Source organism: Mus musculus, chromosome 16, assembly GCF_000001635.26.
Source record: "Mus musculus strain C57BL/6J chromosome 16, GRCm38.p6 C57BL/6J".
In the NCBI taxonomy this organism is placed as follows: Eukaryota; Metazoa; Chordata; class Mammalia; order Rodentia; family Muridae; genus Mus; species Mus musculus.
The window spans coordinates 33,412,375-33,435,094 of record NC_000082.6 but is presented as its reverse complement, the minus strand read 5'-3'; the positions used below and the strand labels follow the sequence as shown (position 1 = coordinate 33,435,094).

Genomic DNA, 22,720 nt, shown 5'->3' with positions numbered 1-22,720 from the left:
TCACTCAATTAAAACATAAACAAACAAAACGATAACAACAACAAAAACTGATTAGCCTCTAACTGTTGTAATTTTTTGGTGACTCCCGGGACCGTGGACCATTTCTAGTTTAGTACTTACAGGGACATTGAGTGCATACTGCAGTCCTTGGGGAAGCCGCTCGTGGGTGTCCATCTGCTCTTCGTCATTTTTCACTGTCTCCTCGTGGACCATGAGTTCATCATGGGATATCATATCCTGTTGTCTCATTTCACTCTCTTGTAACACTTCGTCTGCAGCAAGGATCTCCTGGTGAGGCAAACTTCGATCTTGAAGTACTGACTCCTGCAGTTCTCCAGACACGGCGGACTGGCCAGACACTCCACCCATTACAACCATTGCCCTGGAAGACTGCATTTCGTCTATGCCGCCACATTTAAGAAACAATCCTTCCAGTTTGTCGTCAATGTTCATGCTTAAGTATAACTGCCTAGAAAGACCAAGTTTGGCAACAAAGCATAAAAAAATTAGTTTATGTCCTGTTTGGTAGATTTTTATTTCAAATTATAAAAGATATACATTCAAATAGAAAATTTTTATTCATCTAATCCATATAATTACCAAGATTGACTTCCAGAGGCTAGAAAAGCAAAACAAGTTTTCATTTTGAAATTAAGGCATAATCCCATTATCTTTCATTACTGAAAGTGAACTTTACACAAAACAGATTAAAGGACGTATTTATAACTTTAGTTCAAGAACTTTCAAATCTGAACATATTACATTACATTTACAGTGTAAAAGGATGAACCAGTAAAACATAACGGACAGAGAATACTCCCAGGCAAACCCCCGATGCAAAGGAAGACCCTCATAAACCCTAAGAAGGGCTGTGATAGAGCTGCTCGGTTACAACAGCGCTTGGCTACCATACACAAGAAACCCTCGGTTCAGCAAACCACAGCAGTGTCAAACAGGCAGTGTTGCTCAAAGAACTTGAAATCCCGCAGAGCGAATCTAACCCTCAGTGCCCAAGTGGAAGCTCACAAGTAAGAGAGCACTGGGCTTTGCTGTCTCAGACAGGGTTGAATATCACCTTCGGCTTCATAATGTAAGACCAAAATGTATATTAGATTCCAATCCCTACTAAAATCAAAATATCCTTTAATTTATGAAGGCTATCATCAAGGGAATGACCTTTTCTTAAATGAACACTTCACAGACCTTTATGAACAGCAGAGTAAACAAAGACTAATTCAGACTTGCTTTTCTTGCCTTCCTGGTACCTACCAGATGTTATCAGTCTGGAAAACATATGACCAATGAGCAGCATTTGATTTTACTTTTCAAAATCTTCACAGAGCAAACAAACTCTTAAAAGGTCAATCATTTTGAACATCTTACCAAGTAGCTGCTATCTTCACATTCTGCTTTACACATTTCTTAGAAAACAAGTTTTCTATAACTAAGTAAATCTTGTTTAAAGGACTGTAATTCTGGCCAATTCTTCAGAAATTCTGGCAAACTATGCTGTTTCTAGATGACCTACTGTTTTCTCAAAAGATGTGAAAAACTCCCAACTTACATATACTGCATCAACTGCTATCACATATACCATTACTTAAAAAAAAAAAAAAAATTTGGGTGGTGGTACACACTTTTAATCCTAGCACTCCAGAGGCAGATCTCTGAGTTCAAGGCCTGACTAGTCTACAGATTGAGTTCCAAGACAGCCAGGGCTACAAACTGAAACTGTTTGGGAAAAACAAAAACCTGTCTGTTTTAGAGAGTATGAAAGATGTGAAGGAAGTTTAAAGTAAAAGACCAGCCTAAGTAAGTGGCTTAGGGAGAACTCAGGTTTTAGTATTGCGCTTCATCAATAGCACAGCATCCAGCTGAAACCTGCTATTCCAGAGACCACTAAGTCCCCTACTGTATAGGATCTGAACGGCCACAATTCTGGTCAACAACTGAAAAATCACATTCTTGCACGTCTATCAACTGGGGGTGGGGGTGGGGGGGAGCAAATAAAAGTTTAGCATCAAGTTAAACAGTAAGAATCAAAAGCGCACTTTCGACAAGACAATTTGGGGTAGGGGAAGCACCAAGGACTTCAGTCGGGGTCTTAGAACAGGAAATAACGTGTTTCAAACAGAGAAGGTATTAAAAATATAGAGAAACAGTCCAAGCAAAACACAGGCAAGCCTGGCTCTCCAAACCCTTGCTGAGATGAAGTCCCCTTCAACACCCATGCTTTCTTACTCCTACACTTCTGAATTGAGCCAGAAACTTAAGACTCCAAATGGATAACTACAAACTGTGGACACAGCTTTCCTGCAATATCAGAAAATCCTTTTCTATCAATGATCACTGCTTAGACTTTCAAATAAGCCTTGAAAATATCTATTAAAAGGAAAGGTGTGTGCTCTTGACCTAGATTTGGTTTGACTATGAATTGCTTCCCCAACCCCAAGAGGATTATTTATTAAAAGTTGGCACTTCAGTGGGGGTAGTATTTAGGGAGGTTCTAGAACTTCACAGCAGTGGGAAGTTAGACGGAGCTGAAGGAAGCAGGCCGTGGGGCTGGGTCTGTGGAGCATACCCTGTCCTTCTCTACTCACGCTCTTCCACTCACCCACTCCTGGCTCCTTCTGCCCAAGACCATATTTTTTTTTCTACCTTTTAAGTCCTTTTGTCAGGTATCTGATTTAAGTGGCCAATTGACTGCTAGGGAGAAGGGAGATATGCAAGCCTGTGTTTCTATTCACAGAAACCTATATAACATCTACACTGGGCGATGCTTGCTGTAGCCTTTTAATGGGAAAACGAGAGACTTACTTGAACATACCCATCACACAACAGAATATCTATACCATTAAAGGGAATGAAATGAGCTGTCTATAGTGGTTCTATAGGAGAAAACAATGAAAGTTAAGGAACTTCACAGATTGTAAGAGACTTCCCATGCACTTTTAAACTGTTATCATGGAAATTTTTTTAGAAAACAGACTAACAAAGATTCCATAGGAAAAACGCTAGTCATGAACCTCTCTTTCATAGCATGCACCAGTTTTTGTTTGGAGTTCTGCGACAGTGCTGGGGAGTGCAGCAGAGCCCTGCTGCAGTTAGGTTTTGGAAGTGAGTGGCAGGTGAGAGTCTGTCTGACTCTCAGGCTGTCCTGTTCTCTCCCCCACAGGCTTGCACAGCTAGCCCACTTGCTCTCTGTCTCCGACTGTGTGGTGTGTGCTCCTCTCTGCCATAGCCATCACCATTCTCAGTGACAACTGTTCAGCTCATCTGTGTAGAACTCATCTCCACTGTAACAGTCTGGGAATTTCATAATCATTCAAGGCTAGAGGGAAGAGCATGTCAATTAGCAGCCACCTCTTCCTGTTGCTTTCAGGAAGAGATAAGCTTACTGTTGTCTTCTAACTTAATGTCTGAAGGACTCTGAACAAGTACTTAGAAATTCTACAGATTTACAAGTAAACATACAGTAAAAAAGATTTGAGTTGGAGCTTTTATACAGAATTAAAATGTAGAAATTTTTTGTTTGGTTTGATTTGGTTTTTCTGTGTAGCCCTGGCTGTCCTAGAACTCACACTGTAGACCAGGCTGTCCTGGAACTCAAGAGACCTGCCTGCCTCTGCCTCCTGTGCTGGGGCTGGGACATGCGCCTAAGATTTAAGTTTTTATAATTTTTTTTTTTTTTTGGTTAAAGATGTATTTTTTGAGCTGGAGAGATGGCTCAATGGTTAAGAGCACTGACTGCTCTTCCAAAGGTCTTGAGTTCAAATCCCAGCAACCACATGGTGGCTCACAACCATCCATAATGAGATCTGATGCTCAATTCTAGGGTGTCTGAAGACAGTTACAGTGTACTTAGATATAATAAATAAATACATATTTTTAAAAAGATGTGTTTATTTATTTTATATATGTGAGTACACTGTTGCTTTCTTTTATTTTATTTATCATGAAAAAACTAGTCAGTTTTTCCATATTTATCCTTTAAACCACCTTATTTCCTCCTTTCTCGTCAATCCATAATAAAGATAATCTCTCCTGAATTTTTCTACATCCAATTGGAATTTTTAAAATACAATACATTGCTGTTAAAGAGCAACACTAAAAGTATACCTATGTCAAAGAAAAGATGGCTGTGAGTTTTAACACAAAAACAGATTTGAAAGCATTTGCTAAATCCTCAAAACTTCTTGAAAGACGTTTTAAGCTCCCTTTCAAAATATAAATAGAATGTCTCCACCAGCCACAAACTACCTTTAATTAACCTGCACTCAAGCATTTAACAGAGAGAGAGAGAGAGAGAGAGAGAGAGAGAGAGAAGAAGAAGGAGAAGGAGAAGGAGAAGGAGAAGGAGAAGGAGAAGGAGAAGGAGAAGGAGAAGGAGAAGGAGAAGAAGAAGAAGAAGAAGAAGAAGAAGAAGAAAAAAGAAAAGAAAAGAAAAGAAAAGAAAAGAAAAGAAAAGAAAAGAAAAGAAGAGAAAAGAAGGAAAAGAAAAGACTTCTCATTTCAAGAGTGCTCTCCTGTGTCTTTGTTGAGATTGATGGTGACACTTCCTCCTATCCTCTATCACTGAATATTATGGAACTTCAAATGTACACTATGAGTCAAAATAAAATATGATGGGTAAGCTTATAAATCTGAGTATCATTTTACTTTCTATGAAAAGAATAATTCCCAACTTAGATTATTAATTACTCTCCAAGGGTCAACAATACACCAGAACCCACTCAACCTAAAAAGAAACTTCTCTTTGGACAGACACTCAAAGGTACTTATTCTGAAAATTCAATTTTTTCTCTAGCCCATCACCAAGACACTAGGTAGGGACAGAACCCAGAGGCGTAAAATGTGAGGTAAGCATTCACCACTGAGCTACATCCCCAGAACTCACAAATGACTTCTGAATCAAAAACATTTTCATCAAATCCCTGTTTACTTTGAGAATTTCAGTTACATTAATCTGGATAATCATAGTTCTACTCTATATGCAAATCAGAGAGAAATCCCATCTTAAAAATATTAGCTTGAAGAATCCAAATGTCACCCAGCCAGCTGGTTGTAGTGCTACATGACTCTAATTGGAGCACATGGGATCAAGGCAAGAGGACCACTGCAAGCTTAGTACTAGCCAGGTCAATACAGCAAGATGCTGTCTCTGCAAACAAACAAACAAAATATGTACGTGCCGATATCCTTGAGGTAAGTGTGTGAAGGGCACATTTTGCATATTACAAAGTCTTTCTTGAAAACTATTTTTAAGTGTTAGTATTTCAAAACAGTCTAGTGAGAGCCATGTTCAGTGCCAGCAGCAACAGAAGACACTGAAGTGATAAACATTTAACAGATAGTAATAAAGTTATTAAGTATGATAAAGTTCTCCATTTTGTAAATATGACAACTTAGATAAAAGTGACCATTTTTAACCATAGAAAAATAATCTATAAATATTTAAGAAAAGTTAACAGACATTTTGACTTAACAGGAAAACCATTCAAAAACCTAGTATCTAAGCACAAAAATATATTCCAACTATTTATCAAAATGTTTTCTAAAATGACACAACCAGAAAATAGTGGCACTGAGAATCTAAAACATTGCATTTTTGCCAACTCAAACTATTTAAGGAACAAGTATAATTTATCTTAATCAGATGAGAAGGATGGAGTTGGGGCTGTACACAGTGGTCCCAGTTATACTGTAGCTTACATTTGGTACTAGCACAAATTCAAATTATTCATTCCATTAGAAAACTGAATTCCATCATTTTATGTAGCACAGATATAAGAAATACTTCCTAAACCTCCCTAGATACAATGAACAAATGTTTAATGCCCGATACTGTTTAATGTGCTGGATCACTGACCAAGATTTATCTTAAGAACAGAAAAGATTTGTTAACTGTTTAAATCATTATAATTGTATAACTGTTTATAAAATTAAATCTAACACAAACTCTAGTGTGAGAGACAGCTGGTTACCCAATACCCACACCCAAAATCTACTGTCTTCTATCTAATCAGTAATGTGTTGGGATTGGAGAGAGGCGGCTCAGTGATTAAAAACACTTGCTGCTCTTGCAAACGACCTGGACAGATATACATGCAGGCAAAACATCCATATACATAAAATAAAATAATAAATTGCCCACAAAAATGCCAAGTATTCTTCTGTTTTCTTCTCTCCACTGACAGGCTCGGCATACAAGTCAGTGACAGAGTATAACAACACTTAGAATGAGCACTGCTCTAAGCTCAATCGTCCTCAACAACCTGATCCTACCCCACTCCCCAGAGCAAAGGGCCTGGAGCATCACAACTACGGAAGTTCCATGAGCTAGCTTACAATAAGCTTTCTGGTAGATAAAAGCCTATTTCTAGGACTATCACAGTGCCCAGTTCTACATGGTATACATCAGATTGCTCGCTCAGCTACTAAAGGCAAGCATGCAGCAGTGCACATTTAGAGCATTGTTAGCTTAGTCTTTTCCTTTTGTTGTGATAAAATACTCAGACAAAAGCAACTCTCAAGACAAACTGGGGCTTATTCTGGCTCACAGTTCAAAGTAGGGAAGTAGGGGCAGCAGGCACTTGGATACAGGAGGCTCGCTGCATCAGCAGTCAGACAGTGAACAATGAAGGAAGCACACTAGCACTCAGTCTCACTGCTGCATTTTATACAGTCCCGGATTCCCTGTTCATGATCTCATCTACAATCCTGATGAGTCTTCCCACATCAACTAATCCCTCACAGAGAGTCTCAGAGACTAACCTTAACCTTAACCTAGATAATACATTACTGGTAAACCTGTAGGCTTAGCTTCTAGACAATTTTAGATCCTAACTAGCTGGCAACATTAACCATCTCTTACATTTCTAACCAATATTTTTAGAATATTTTGAAATATATGGAAGATACAATTATATTAATAGTCTAGCTCTTGGTCTCTTGCTCCTCTTCTGTTCTCTTGCTCTTTCTCTGCCTCCCCCCACACCCCCACCCCCGCCCTCCACGGACTCATGGCCGGCCTCTTCTCTACTTCTCTACTCTCTCTCTCTCTCTGGCTTTCTCTGCCTCTACTACCCTCTTAGTTCCCTTCCCCATGCCCTGAATAAACTCTATTCTATACTTTAAAAAAAAAAGTCTCACATTTTTCCTTGGAATAAAAAATTTCCCCAGACATACAATGTTGGGATGGTGTTGGGATGGGGGGCAGGGAAGTAAGTCATGGTTAAGGAGATTAATGAAAAGAAAACCTACTACTTATTATTACACAATATATTAACCATTCATCTCAAAAACCTCTTAAGAAGCTAAGCACTGTGACATAAAACTTTAATCCTAGCACCCAGGAGGCAGGGGCATGCAGGTTTCTAAGTTCGAGGCCAGCACGGTCTTCAGGGTAAGTTCCAGGACAGCCAAGACTACACGGAAAAAAAAACTAAACAAGCAAACAAACAATTAAATAAATAAATACATATTTCTTCCACATATAAAAATCCAAACTGAAACTATTAAATAAACCCAATAATGAAATCTATCATCCAACAAAAAAAAGTTTAATATATGAAAAAATTAACTTCAGCATAGCTGAAGCCACTGCAATCACTTTCCTAACCCAACACTATACAATCATCAGTGACCTTCACAGCTAAAGGGCTACCTCAAATGTGTGCTGTTTTTATTCATGACTCAATTAAAATACAGCCTAAAATTAAATAAGTAAAATGTACTCTTTCAACATTATGAGACATAAAGTTACCTGAGGCTGAAGTAAAAACGAAGACTTCAAGGAAGGGAATGCTGTTGAGTTGAGAAAGAAATCATGGTTGAGTTTCTACCTTTCACAGGCCCCGGAAACTCTCGGGATCCTCTCAGTCACTTGTGCCATCCAATGCCTACAGGAGAACACAGAGAGGATAAGTGAAACCTGTCCCGCTCCCTGAGGGAGAACATGCAGGGACACTGTGCGCAAGCTGTCTGAGTACTACAGTGATGCATGCAAACTAGGGAGCTGTGCCTGCGGGAGAGAGAGAGGGCACTGACTGAGAAAACCCAACAGTGCCAGGGAAGACACGAGGCTCAACAGACATGCTGCTAAACCTGATGACTTGAGTTTGATTCCTGGGAACCACATGGAGGCAGTGGGGAACCGATTCCTGCAAGTTGAGCTCTGACCTCTACATGGTCAAGTTCTTATTAGCAAAGTTGTCAAACAAATGAATGATGTTATAAAACTTTCTACCCTATGAGGTCCATGCACAGTTTGCACTGGATTTACGAACAGATCTGACATGTTTACAATGGCACAAAACAACAAGGATAACAGTGCCCACTTAAAGCACAAACAGTACTAACCCCCCAGCACTAGGGGCGCAGAGGCAGTGATCTCTGTGAGTCTGAGGACAGCCTAGTCTCGCCCAGCCCAGCCAGGGCTACAGGGAGGCCCTGTTACAACGAGGGAGAACCTTCTAAAGCATCTGCAGGCGCCTGAGTTCAAAGCCAAACCTGTCCATGCTCAGCATTCTACTCCTAAAGCTTCCTGAATCTTTACGTTTATGTTTTTTGTTAGCAAAACATGTACAAAAAAAAAGGTGCTCTCCTTTTCAACAAGACTGCTATCACACATAAACAATATGAAAAATAAAACCAGCACAGGAGAAATGGGAAGGAATGATGATCTGGACTTGCAATATTGTATGTGTACAGCATTATACGCAAAATAGCCATTTCAACCATCACAAGTTACTTAAATATACCAGAAAATGTGCCTCACGCTACTGGGTCAGCAGTAGAGAAATTGCATAATTTGCATGAGGCCTAGGTTCAGTCCTCATTATGGCCCTCAAAATGATAACGCAAGCTACTATGGGGGCTGACACCTTTAACCCTAGCATTTAGAAGGCAGAACCAGGTAGATCTCTGCAAGTTCAAAGCCAGCCTGGTCTACACTTCCAGTACCAGACAACATGGGCTACATAAACTGACTCAAATAAGCAATACAGAAAGCGGGGTGGAGACAGGCCTATATATTCATCAAAATTAGGCAATATAAGATGATTCTAAGTGTTTTCATGGGTTCATTTAAACAAAGATTTCAAACATTTACTATGTTATGAACTCAACTTATGTTCACCTCTAACTATGAAAACAATCATCTACCAAGTAAAATTCTCAAGAAAGCAAAGAAATTATTTCAAAAAAACCAATAGAAATTTGGAAACAAAAGAATGTGATTATTCAAATACAAAAACGTATGCCAAGTATTCAAAACCAAATTTAAAACTGCAAAACACAATAAGTAGCCTTAATGGTTAATCAATAGAAATTACCCAATTAGGGTTGACCAAACTGCTCAGTGGGTAGGAGTTCTTGCTACCAAACCTGGTGACCTGAGTGTATGGAAAAGAAAGCCAACTTCTGCAGACTGTCATATATGCACATGCAAGAATAAATAAATATAATAAGTTAATCTTTATTAAAAATATAAAGAAACAAGAAAATTACCCAATAAAATACAGAAAGAAAAAAAATAGAACTCCAGAGATATATGAACCAACATCCTGCTCACCAATATTTCTTAATAAGAAAGAGAAAAAGAAGTAAAATTTAATAAAACAGAAGCCAAATATTCCTCATATTTGGACTATTTTTTAAAAATAAGCTTACAAATCCAGGAAACTCAATCAACTTCCATTTCAATCGATATGAAAAGTGCTACTCCTGAGTCCAAATAAAATTGCTGAGAACAAGCACAGAGAGAAGAGCATCTGGGCAGCAGGAAGGGAAAGGGCAGTGTGCGCAGGACACCAGTGTGCTAGTCTGAAGGAGAGGGTCCACAGGCTCAGGGATGAAGCCTTGGTACCCAGCTGGTGGAACTTTTGTGAAGGGTTAGGAGGTTTGTGGCCTTGATGGAGACGTGACACTCAAGGCAGGCTTTGAGGTTTTAAAACTCCCAAGATGATTTCTCCTGCTTCCTGTCGGAGATGTGAGCTGTCAGCTATTCCTGCCTCCATCATGGATTCTCACCCTCTAAATCCATAAGCCCAATTAAATGCTTTCTTCTACAAGTTGCTGTGGTCATGGTGTTTTATCACAGTAACTGAACAGTAACTAATGCAAATGTCGAAATAATGGCCAATTTCTAACCAGTGACAGCAGAGGTTACAAGATAACAAGGATAGACTCACAGAAAGGAGGGAGAAGAAAGGAAGGACAATAAAAAGAAGATACTGCTTCTAAATGTATACTCTCTGGCAGAGACCATACTAAGTTTTAACAACAGCCAGCAGACTAGCAAACTAAGGCATAAAACACTAAACTAAGCAGTAAGACAGTAAAATTAAAAGGATTCAACTCCTACAAAATATGTTCTCCAACCATAATAAATCCAAATTAGATAAATGTTCCATTACTTTTTATAACTTGAATTGCTTAAAACTCTGAATTTATGAGCTGGGCATGGCAGCACTCGCTTTTAATCCCAATTCTTGGGAGGCAGAGTCAAGCAGAGCTCTATTAAGTTCAAGGTTAGCCTATTCTACAGAGTTAGTTCCAGGCCAGCCAGAGCTTTACAGTAAGATCTTGTCTAAAAAGCAAACAAAACTAAAACCCAGAATGTTTACATAATCAACAAACGCAGAGCTCTAGCACTACATTTCCCAGATGATAGGCCAACTATCCTAACTTGTTTACCAGGTTGCTTGTTTCCTTTGTTGGTTTTTAAGAAATGAGCCTTATTTTCCATGTCTCTCAATTAAAGCTGGCCGAGTTGGGTGCTTTGGAGAGATCAAAGAGACAAAATCCCTTTCCTGTCCTTACTCCTTTAGCTTCGGCCACAGCAGTAGTTGTGGCAACAGCCACAAATGCAAATGGATAGGCCAATGAGGTCTTGCGGGTTATTATTTTCTTTTCTACGTTTTTTAAAACAAAACCTATCATTTGCTAAATTTTCTCTCTTTTGAGTCCTGCCTGACTCAAATTTGTGATGTGTCCAAGGCAAGTCTTGAACGCCTGTTCCTGCCTCCACCTCACACATGCTGAAAGTACAGGTGCACACCACGGATAGAGTGGAGCCCATCTGCTACATTTCCATGACCTAGCTACTACTATCATTGACTTGTTCATACCACAGTTTACGACATCTACAACTACTAACTAGTGCAATACTCACTATTTTATATCACCAAGAGAAAGAATATCAAATTGGGAAAGGTTAGGAACATGGTCATTCACAGAAATGACGATGTAGAGGGTAAAGTATAGTTACACGCTCAAGGGTGAGAGTCTTCAAGAGCATGCAGAAATCTCCACTCTACATTTACTACAGCCAAGAAGGATAAGAAGTGCGGGGTGTGGTGGCGCACGCCTTTAATCCCAGCATTCGGGAGGCAGAGGCAGGCAGATTTCTGAGTTCGAGGCCAGCCTGGACTACACAGAGAAACCCTATCTCGCAAAAAAAAGCAAAAGACAAAAACAAACAAACAAACAAACAAAAAAAGGATGAGTATCTATCTAACAATTTAGAAAAAATTAACTTCTGTAGAACTGAAATAAAACCAAAATCAAAAAAAAAAGCAAATGTTAAGTAAAAGTAATTAAGTACAAATTAATTTTCCTAACATAACAACAAGGCTCCCATCCCTAATATGTAAATATACAAAAAGGATAAAAGGATCTCCCCCAAAACAAACAAAAAAACCTGACATGAACCAATTGTCATGCTGTCAAGGAGCTAACCAGGCGCTCGCTCACTCGAGTAACCGCTGATACTGATGCTGATGCTGGGCATGCCCTGAAGAGATGCACACTCATCCGAACCGCCAATCATAATGCAATTTTTAAAGGTTAACATTTTAACATTTTGACAATATTTTTGACAATTTGACAAATAATTTGACAATAAAAAGACACTATTCTAAAATACAATCTATATAAAATCTGTGGTGGCACATGCTTGCAGCCAGCTTGCAGAGGACTATCACAAAAGTTCAAGGCCAGCTCACACTACAATGGAGTATGAAACCAAGACAAAGTACACAGAGTCCTTGTCTCATAAAAGTAATTAGGTCCTTGTGTATTCAGAGATGTCTGGGAAAATATATACTATTAACAAAGAATGGGAGATATTTTCCTGTTTGCTTTAACACTGTGACACTCTCCACTGCTTACAATGAAACCTAAGTAAAGGAGGTTATTAGTAGCATGCTCCACATTTGCCAAAAGATATGGCCAATAAAGAAAGCCCTAAAATATGGTCATCAAAACCAGCAATGTGGGGTTGGGGATTTAGCTCAGTGGTAGAGCGCTTGCCTAGCAAGTGCAAGGCCCTGGGTTCGGTCCTCAGCTCTGGAAAAAACAAAAACAAACAAACAAACAAAAAAAAAAAAACCCAGCAATATTTCAATCTTCATGTTCTGAAAGAATTCTCAAAACAAATTTAAAAATTTATAATTCAACTTTATAATCTGTATAACTGACATAAGAATACATGTACAACACAACCACAAAACCTCTGACCTACAATCTGCACTGTCTATAAGATATCCTGGGGTAAAGGTGGCATAGAAATTATGGAGTGGCTAAGCAATGCCTGGTCCACCTTGAGGGAAACCACCAGATACTACCTAGAGAGATAAGAACCAGAGGCTGGATAATCCAGAGACCCAGGATAGAACCAAACAGGACCAGCAATTATTAAAGAAAAAAAAAGTCAAGGAACTGATCACTAATGTGCCTAGCATAATTGCCATCAGGGAAGCTTCATCCAGCAACGAATGGAAACAGACACAGAACCACAGCCAAACATTAGGCAACTCAGGGGATCCTGTGGAAGGGAGTGGGAGGAGACTGTAGAAATAAAAGGGGCCAAGGACACCAAAGAAACCCACAGAATCTACTAACCTAGGCTCACAGGTACTCACAGACTGAACCAACAGTCAGGGAGCCTACATGGTCTGACGTAGGTCCTCTGCATATATATATTATGGTTATGTGGCTTGGTCTCCTTGTGGGACTCCTAACAGTGCGAATCCTCTCCTTAATACAAGGAGAGATACCTAGTCTTACAACTTGATATGCCATGTTTGGTTCATATGCCTGGGAACCCTACCTTTTTCTGAAGAGAAACAAAGGAGGTGGGGTGGGGGGGTGGGGATGGTAGTATGGAGGCCAGCCTGGTCTACAGAGCAAGTTCTAGGACAGCCAGCGTTACAAAGAGAAACCTTGTCTTAAAAAAAAAAAATAGATAGACAGGAACATGATATATAGATGAGTGTGTGTTATTGTAGATATATAAATATACTTTAACTGTTAATTGTTTTGTTTTCCTTCATGTTGTTTGATAAAGGCAGGAGTTTAATACAAACACCAAGAAAGGCTGCCAAAAAAGAAAAGGATTGACTATCCTCCTAGCATAAAAGAACTGGGAGATCAAAAACAACAAGAAACAAAACAAAACCATATCTAGTTAAATGAAAAGACAATGGCCTTCAACCTACAACTTGCAACATTCATTCTTTTCAGTGATTCTGTGCAAACCATACAGCACTACAATGTTATTCTTTGAAGGTGATGTTATGCATAAGCAATACAAAGGCACTATTCAGGAAATAAAGTATTATCTGTATAAGCGTGGGGACAGTAGTTAAATGTGAGAACTAAAGCCTGGATAAAGCAATCATGACTTACCTCTATAAAATGTGTCAGGTATAAGCCCATCCCGCCAGATCACTTGGCTAAATTTCCAAACCACTGATTCTTCTCTTCTATCCTGTAAAAGTATGAAAATACAAGTTAGTAACCCAAAAGAACTGAATTAAACACATTCTTACAGCTAGGCAAAAGAGTTGTAACTAAATGTGAAAAATCTAACAAAATTCTTTTCCTAAGTAGACGCTTTTGGATTAAACATAATTCACAACTAACAATTCAACTGCAACGGCCCATCAATACTAGCTGTTTATCAAAGACAGTAGGTTGCAATGTTTTAAACTTCTAGTTAAGGAGGATTAAGATGTCTTGAAAGTTAGGACAATTTTGAATCATATTAAGGAAGAAAAAAAGCACAAATGTGTTGCTGGTATAAAGAGACTGACACAGGAGGATCAGAAACAAGTTGTGGACTGCCTGGGATACTTACAAAAGAGATGAAAATATAAAAACGAGCATACTCCATGCATTGATCACTCACATGATACTACTTATTTAATAAAACCCCAGAGCAATAATGCCTCTTGCTGAAATGGCTAAATGTATTAACACTGTAGTTTGGGAGCTGGAAAGGCGGAGGACCCTAAGTTCAATTCTCAGCACTCACATTGAGAAGCCTGTAACTCTAGCTCTAAGGGATCCAATTCCCTCTTCTGGACTCCCTAGGCACCCGAACACACACACACACACACACACACTTACTTTAAATAAAAATGTTGGCCCCTTCCTTGAATCCTAGCATTCAAGAGGTTGAGACAGGAAGATGCCCATCAAGGCCAACCTGGGCTACATAGTGAAATAAATCTAGGTAACCCAGAGCTACACAGCAAGATCCTGTCTTGGGGAGGGAAGGAGAGGCAGGTAGTTGTGAATGGACCTAACATCCATGAGGCCCTGGGTTCAATACTCAGGGCTGTAAAAGCATAGTATGGCAGTGCCTGTTTATAGCTCCAAACTTGAGGAGTTGGCAAGAGATCAAAATTCAAGATCATCTTTGAGAGCATAACAAGTTCAAGGCCATCCCAAGCTACATGAGACTTTGGTTACTCACATCCTCTTTCCCTTAATCCCCAAAACAGTTGAATGTAGATTGTGAAAGTAAAAAATAGGGGCTGGACGGATGGCTCAGTGGTTAAGAACAGTTCTGGAGTGTCTGAAGACAGCTACAGTGTACTCACATATAATAAATCTTTAAAGAGAAAAAGAAAATAAAAAAAAATATATATTTTTTAATTGTAAGGCAAAAAAGATTTAATAATGTCAAAACAATCTATGGATGATTTTAATTTATATATAGTAAATCAACCTCTTAGCAAAAAACTAAGAAAATTACCATTCAGATTGCATTATAATGATACAGGACACAGATCCATTTCTTTCCTATTAACTGGGATATTTTTCCAGGTATATGAAACAAATGCTATGAAAACTAAAAGCTGAATTCTCAAACACAGAATAGGCCAAATGTAAGTTTATATAGAAAAAAATATTTTTTTCATGTGTCGGCCTTAACTCTGCTGTAGCACCAGCGCATGTGGCACATGTGTGCATGTGAAAGCCCACAGTCGATGGCAGTGCCTTTCTCATTCACTCTCTTCTCTACTTACTGAGGCAGGGTCTCCAGACTGAACCTAGAGCTGCACAATTTGAATAGTCTAGCTAGCTAGTTTGCCCCAGACTCCTTGTCTCCTCCCAGATCCTGGGATTTCAGGCAGCAACTGTGCCCGGACTCAAGTTCCCAAGCGCTTCAGTTACTGAACCATCTCACCAACTCCCCTAACGCTTTATCATTTTATAGCCAGTGAGTAGCTCTAGTTATAATTTTCTCTCTCTCTCTCTCTCTCTCTCTCACACACACACACACACACACACACACACACACACACACACACACACACACTCACCCAGACAGAGATTCCAAGACAAGCCAAAGCCCACTCCAGCATGGACGACACTCCAGGAAATCCATGAAACTGACAAGACTCCCTAGGCCCCTTCCTGACAGAATAAGCAGTAGAAGCTGAAAAGAAGATTCTCAGGCAAGCCAAGATACAGAAGACTGGGACACCCCCCACTCTCAGGAGAGCTCGTTGGTCCCCCGAGCTGACTTTGGTGGTGTCTGCACTCGGCTGTGGTGGGATCCCCAGCTGGAGCCAGTAGATGCATGTGCTGCATCTCCCCAGAAAAAAAGTGTCACAAAACAGCTCTGTCCCCAGCACAACAACAAAAGGTTCTAGTAAGCAATTCCACTGCCTGCCCCAAAGTCAAGCACTCAAAGAGCCAATATGTGCTTCTTATTACTGTTAACAGAGTCCTACTATGTTTTCCAGGCTGATCCCAAATACCTGAGCTTAAGCAATCGTCCCACTTCTGCCTCCACACATCTGCAACTATAGAAACACTGTTCCACACTCAAAATTATGTTTAAGTATCTATTTCTACAGTTAGAGAAGAGAAAGCAGGCGCCATGAGTCGGAGCTACCCTGAGTGTGCACTGCACTCTGTCCCATCTCCGCTCTTTGCTCCGCTAACGGAGCTCACATCGCTTGCTGTATTCACCTCTCACAACTGCTGGCAGTGCATGACCAGACATGAGAGCTGAGAAGCGTCACTCCAGTCCAGGGGATATGACCCCTCCTCTGAGCTCCAAGGCACCAGGCACACACCTGGTGACATATATCAGACAGACAAAACACTGGTATGCAAGAAATGAAATTTTAAAAATGTATAAACACACCTTTCTGAGTCTTTTTAAAAGTTGATTTGTTATACCTCCTCCACAATCAAGACATTATTATAACTGCAATTTGTTAACTGTTATTGCCTAGTGAAATGGTTCTGAAATATTAAGTTTCCATAAACATTTTCTCAAAAAGCATACTTACTTTCTTACATAACTTTTACTGAATGTACCAAATAAAGGCTGTCATGTATCAAAGAATATAACTAGCTTTGTTTAAAAAAAATAATGAAGAACATGCTTCACACAACACAAAATAGCCTGAAATTATAAATATTTTTTACATTATCTTTCCACCACAAATTATTATTTTTATTATTGTGGGGGGAAAAGTGTGTGGAGAGAGGGGGTGAGAAGGAAGGGAGGGAGGGAGGGAGGGAGGGCACATTTGCTGGTAAGGGGTGGTGGTGGTGGTCACTGGGGTAGATCTGCCCATGGTGAGTAGCACCCTTCCCAGGGCTGGGATCATGAACTGTATGAAACGGAGAAAGAGAACTCAACAGCAATGTGCAGAGATCTGTCCCCTGACCGTGATGTCACACCAACGCTGCTTCAAGCTCTTGCTTCCCTGACCTCTTCCCACAGAAGACTCTACCCTGTACTGTGAGCCAGAAAACAACCCGAAAATGCTGTCATCCTCATACTTTATTAGAGTAACAGGAAAAGACTAAGACACTGTCAGAGGTGTTAGCAATTTTGCAATGTTAAGTTCATAGACAGTATTCATTTGGGATAATAAAGTACTAAGTCCTTTAGCAGAAATTTAAGCAATTTATCACAAGAAAATCAAATAAGAATGATTTATCTGCTTCTGCTAACTTTCTGAAACCAAAAAAGGATAACCTATTAATGTTCATCTCACATACAAGAATACAGAGAACAGTATTTAGATTTTGCTGAGTAATATTCACAGGAACTCACAGGCATCCAAGAAATAAACCTATGCCGAGCGGTGGGGGGGGGGGGGGGGGGAGACAGATCTCTCACCACCCAAAACACTCCTGGTCTTGGGTACTTCAGCTAAGGCATTTAGACGCCTTACTGTTACTATTCATTACTTACTACTCACATTTTACAAATAAGAAGACTGAAGTTTTGTTCATTTAAAAACAAAACACCAACAACAAACAACAGCAACAACCAGTAAGTGGCAGGGCTCAAGTGTTGGGAGATTTCCCTTAGAAGGCTTCTGGTCTTCACAACAGATTCTGGAAGCCTGAGTCTACTTTAAAATTATGAAACACTTAACAAATACAGCATGATCAGTCTTAGCTATTTACAGAATAGTTCAGTCATATCTAGCTTAGTTGTTTTAAAAGCATGATGTGAGGAATAATTCAGTACTACAGAACTTATTTTACAATGCTTTAAAAGAATGGCAACTAATTTCAGAAGTTCTTGTTTATGGTGATATATTTGATGAAAATATCTCTTGTATTCAAAGAGACAGGAACTTTTGCTAGGCCCCACTGTTCAGTTAACAATAGGAACTGAGGTCACTTGGACTCAAGACTGCTGTCCTACTGTGTACTCAACCTCCTCCTTTAACCTGCCTTTAAAAGGACAACATAACAAACAACCTTTCTTGCCTTGGATTTTCCATGTAATCAGCTTGACAATCCAAGCTAATGCATCGCTTTAAATTATATACCCTTCCATGCCACTGACCCAGAGAACAGTGTGTGTGTGTGTGTGTGTGTGTGTGTGTGTGTGTGTGTGATGATAATCATTTGTTGAATACAGCAAATATATGAAAAATGATCCTGTACAACAAACATCACTCACAAATGCTGGAAACAGGGATTGCTTGATGATGCTACATTTACTATCTGGATCAGCTAGGACACTTGGACTGACTCAATCCCTTGTAAAACTCTGTTAAAGACTTAGGTAAGATATCCCTCATTCCTTCCCCATGTTATGTTCAACAAATACAGAACAATGCCCTTTGTTAGGGATGAGACAGTCAAACACTAGGCAGGCAAGGCAGATACAGACAGACTACAGACAAGAGAGAAACCATGGCTACAAATGGAAGACAGAGGGAGAAAAGTGGAGAGTTCAAACGTGGGCTTCCTCTCAGTCAAAGCAACCCAGAGCAAGTACTTCGTCTCCCTCTTACGGAGTCAGCCACGCGCACACTGGGGCCGCAGAGACTGTCTTTAGTGAATTTAACTGACAAAGTTCTCTTTCAGCCAAACTTTAGAAAGTGCATGAACTTGGCAGTAGACGGGAAGTTTAAGATTTGGGGATTTTGGCTTTTTTGTTTGGGGGGATTTTTGTTTGTTTTGTTTTTATGCCAGACACTTCTTGTTTCGCTCTAAGAAAATTAGATTAACTTCTACAGTTACAAGTAATTCCACAGTATATCTGCATATTGTCTATAATGCATATTTTCAGTATACCAAATTAAATAATGAGCTGTTACTAGAAATAATATTTTTTAATCAAAAAATCAACTATCACAAACAGAAAACAGAGTAACTGCAGTGGTTCACACCCATAACTGTTACTATTTAACCCTGAGGATGGAAAAGCCCTGTGGGAAACAAGAGGGTCCAGAGGCTTCCTGGCCAGTCAGTGAACTAATGCCTGGGTCCTAATCAAAGACCCCATCTCAAAAAATAAAGTGAAAGAGCCGGAGATATGGCTTACCAGTTTTAAATGCTCACTGCTTTTCCACAGAACCCAAGTTTGATCCCCAGTACCCACAGGGCAGCTTACAACTACCTTCTGTTTAACTCCAGGTACAGGGGCCTCCGTAGGCATTTGTGTATGTACATACACACACAAGTACAATAAACCTTTTTTTAAAAATGTAGAAGGAAAGACAAAGCTGACGTCAAGTCTGATGACCTGAGTTTGATCCCTAGGACCCATGTGGCCAGAAGAGAAAGCCAACACCCATAAGTTGTTCTCTGACTTGCACGTGTGTGCCGTGCCATGCTTCTGTGCATACATACACATAAAATAAGGATGTACACTTTTAAGGTTCAAAAATAAAAAGGAAAGCAATAAAAGACATCTGATGTAAATCCCTGGCATCTACACGTGTACCTCACATCCAAACGTCAATTCTTCATGAACAAAAGCTATATAGTAATAAGAATCCTTTGGAAGCACCGGACAGTGGTACAAACTATCATCTCCGTACTTGGGAGGCTGAGATAGGAGAATTCTGAGTCCTGTTGAGCTTTAACTATATAAAAAGACTGACTAAAAAGCCAAGCAACTATGAACAGTCAAAAAGGAAACTGGTGCACTTAATATGGAATGCTTATTTATGGGCTTGGGAGCTAGAGAGATGGCTGAGCAGTTCAGAAAGATCGATGTTCTGCCAAAGGACCACATGGAATCTTTTTTCTGGCCTCTGCAGACACTACACACACACACTACACACTACACACACACACACACACACACACACATACACACACAATTTTCTCACTTGAAACCAGAGACCAAAAATAAATGTGGCATTGTATTTTTCAAATTCCAAGGGAGATACTAATGAATAATATTTAATAAAACTATCCTTCAGAAATAAAAATAAATAGCTCTCAAAAGATAAAAAACTGAAATTATGCATTGCTAGAAAACCTCCTCGTCGTGATTGACTGAAGAAGAGGGACAGAGAGATGGCTCAGTCGTTCAAAGCAGTTGCTGCTCTTACAGGACAGGGGTTAAGGTCCCAGCACCTACACAGTATCTTACAATCATCCCTAACTTGACTTCTAGGGAAACTGATAACCTTTCCTAACCTTGCCTGACACCAGAACACATGAGGTACACAAACACTCATGAAAGCAAAATACTCATATACAAAATTTTTAAAAAATAAATTTTTAAAAAGATTAGTTGAAGTAATAAGTTTCCCAAACACAGGGGAGAAGGTGAAGCTTGAAGTGTCTCTACCACAAAAAAAAAAAGCTGGCTCAGTTTTCAAAGTGCTAGGGACAAGAAGTTTGGGTCCCCAGAGCACATAAAAAGGCAGACACTGTGGTATGTGTGTATAATCCTACTCTTAGGAAATGAAGACAGGAGGATCCCTGAACTTCATTGAGTGGCCAATCTAGCCAAATCAGTGAGCTACAGCTCCATTGAGCAGCCTTGTCCAGCTCAATATTAAGAGCACGTACGCACATGCAGAAAGAAGACCAGACCTCGCTTCCCTAAATCAGATGGCTCACAGCCACCTCTGACTACAACTCTAGAGATCAGAAGCCTGTGCCTACAGTCACATGCACATACCCACACACATAACCAAAAATAAACCTTAGAGGGCTGGAGAGACAGTTCATAAGTAAAATGCTTGCTGCCTTGCACAGTGCTCAGGTTCACGCACATGCATCAATTCCCAACACACGCACAGTAGCCCAAATCATTCATATCTCCAGTCCAGGGTATTCAAGACCAACTTCTGCAGATACCAGGTATACTCACATGGTACTCATATGCAGGCAAAACATTCATTCAAATAAAATAAACCACATAAATAAATAAACAAACCTTAGGGCTGGAGAGATGGCTCAGACATTAAGAGCATATGTTGCTCTTACAGAGGACCACGCAAGGTTTAATTCCCAGCACTCACACAGCAGCTCACAACCATCTGTAACTCCACTTCCAGAGAGATTGGATGCCTTCTTCTGCCCCCCTCAAACAAGCAGTGCACAAACTAATATGCAGGCAAAAACACCCATATACATAAAATAATAAATTCTAAAAATCTTAGAGCCATAACAATAAATGGATGGATATATAAATATATGAATGGGTGAATGAATGAAGTGACAGACCAGTGAGATGGCTTGGCTAGTAAAGATGCCTGCCACAAGTGTGTCCTGAGCATCTGAGTGTAATCCCTGAGACCCACACAGCCAAAGCAGAGGACTGACTCCTAAAAGTTGTTCTTAACCTAGTAGTGTTGAATGTGAGTGATACACATATAAATACATAAATAAATACACAAATAAATAACAACTTAGAGTGTTGGCTCAGCAGTTAAGAGCACACACTGCTCTTGCAGAGCATTGAAATTCAGTTCCTAGCACCCACCTTAGGGGGCTCACAACTGTAAGTGCTTAGGCCTTCATAGGCATCTGTACTTGTGTGACATACTCTCACACAGACACACATGCATATACATAATTTAAAGTGGCAAAATATATCTTGGGGGAAGGAGCTGCAAAGATAGCTCAGCAGCTACGAGCACTGGCTGGTATTCCAGAGTTCAATTCCCAGCAACCAACCACATGGTGGCTTACAACCATCTATAAAATAGGTTCTGATGCTCTCTTCTGGTATGCAGGTATATATGCAGATAAAGTATACATAAATGTTTTTTAAATCTTAGAAAAAAACAAAAATAATAAAGATTTTTAGATTAGAATAAGATACCCAATGGTGACCTCTGGTTCTGTACACGCACGTACACATACAAACATGTGCGCTCACACTCACATAACTATAAAGGTAAAATGAACTTTAAACAAGTAGAGCAGAAATAAATGAAATAGAAAAGAAAATATCTATTTATAAGCCAGACAGCCCTAGAGGGCTGACCTAGCATGTACAAAGCCCAATGTTCCATCCTCAGCACCCCACAAACCAGATGTGGGAGCACACACCTGCAACCCCAACACCACAGAGATGGAGGCAGAGGGTCAGATGTTTGTCATCCTCAGCTAGTTGAAGGCCTAAAGGCAGATTAAGGCCCCAAAAGAGTTCAAGATTAGCCTTGGCTACCTTTAAACCTGTTATACAGACAGACAGAACGACGCACACGCACACACACACACACAGCCCTCAACTCTCTATAAAACTAACAGAAAGGGAGTTTACAAACAATATCAAGAATAAAATGACATTATCAATACAGGCCCTGAATTTAAAAGATAAGGGAATATTGCAAACAATTTTATGCTCTTAAATTTGACCCTAGGCTCTAAGAATGCTACCAAAACTCAATCAAGAGGAAAGTGATTATACAACCATTAAAGAAAATTGGACTCATGAGGAGCCTCTCCTCAAAGAAATGCCAAACTAAAATGGATTCACTAGTTACTTCTACCTAATAGTTAACTAAGGAATTGAAACCAAATTTTCACTTATTTTTAGCAAAACAAAGAGGGAAAGATTCAGTGAGTTCGAGGCCAGTCTGTCTACATAGAGCTCCAGGAAAGCCAGAGCTACATTGAGAGTCCCTGGTGAAAATATCCAAACAAACAAACAAACAAACAAAACAAACACAGTTTAGTGCTACTG

General features: G+C 39.7%; 1 protein-coding gene across 11 annotated transcripts in view; it reads right to left on the bottom strand.

Moving 5' to 3' along the window:
- Zfp148 (zinc finger protein 148) overlaps positions 1 to 22,720 on the bottom strand; it is a 123,129-nt gene that overhangs the window by 68,809 nt on the left and 31,600 nt on the right. For all 11 annotated transcript variants that reach the window (NM_011749.4, XM_006522103.4, XM_006522098.4 and 8 more), the window contains exons 2-4: positions 13,693 to 13,774; positions 7,766 to 7,901; positions 121 to 469 (exon numbers count right to left, since the gene is read on the bottom strand). In NM_011749.4, coding sequence (NP_035879.1) covers positions 121 to 453 — 333 coding nt within the window. In that variant the 5' untranslated portion in view covers positions 454 to 469; positions 7,766 to 7,901; positions 13,693 to 13,774. The remainder of the gene's footprint in view (positions 1 to 120; positions 470 to 7,765; positions 7,902 to 13,692; positions 13,775 to 22,720) is intronic.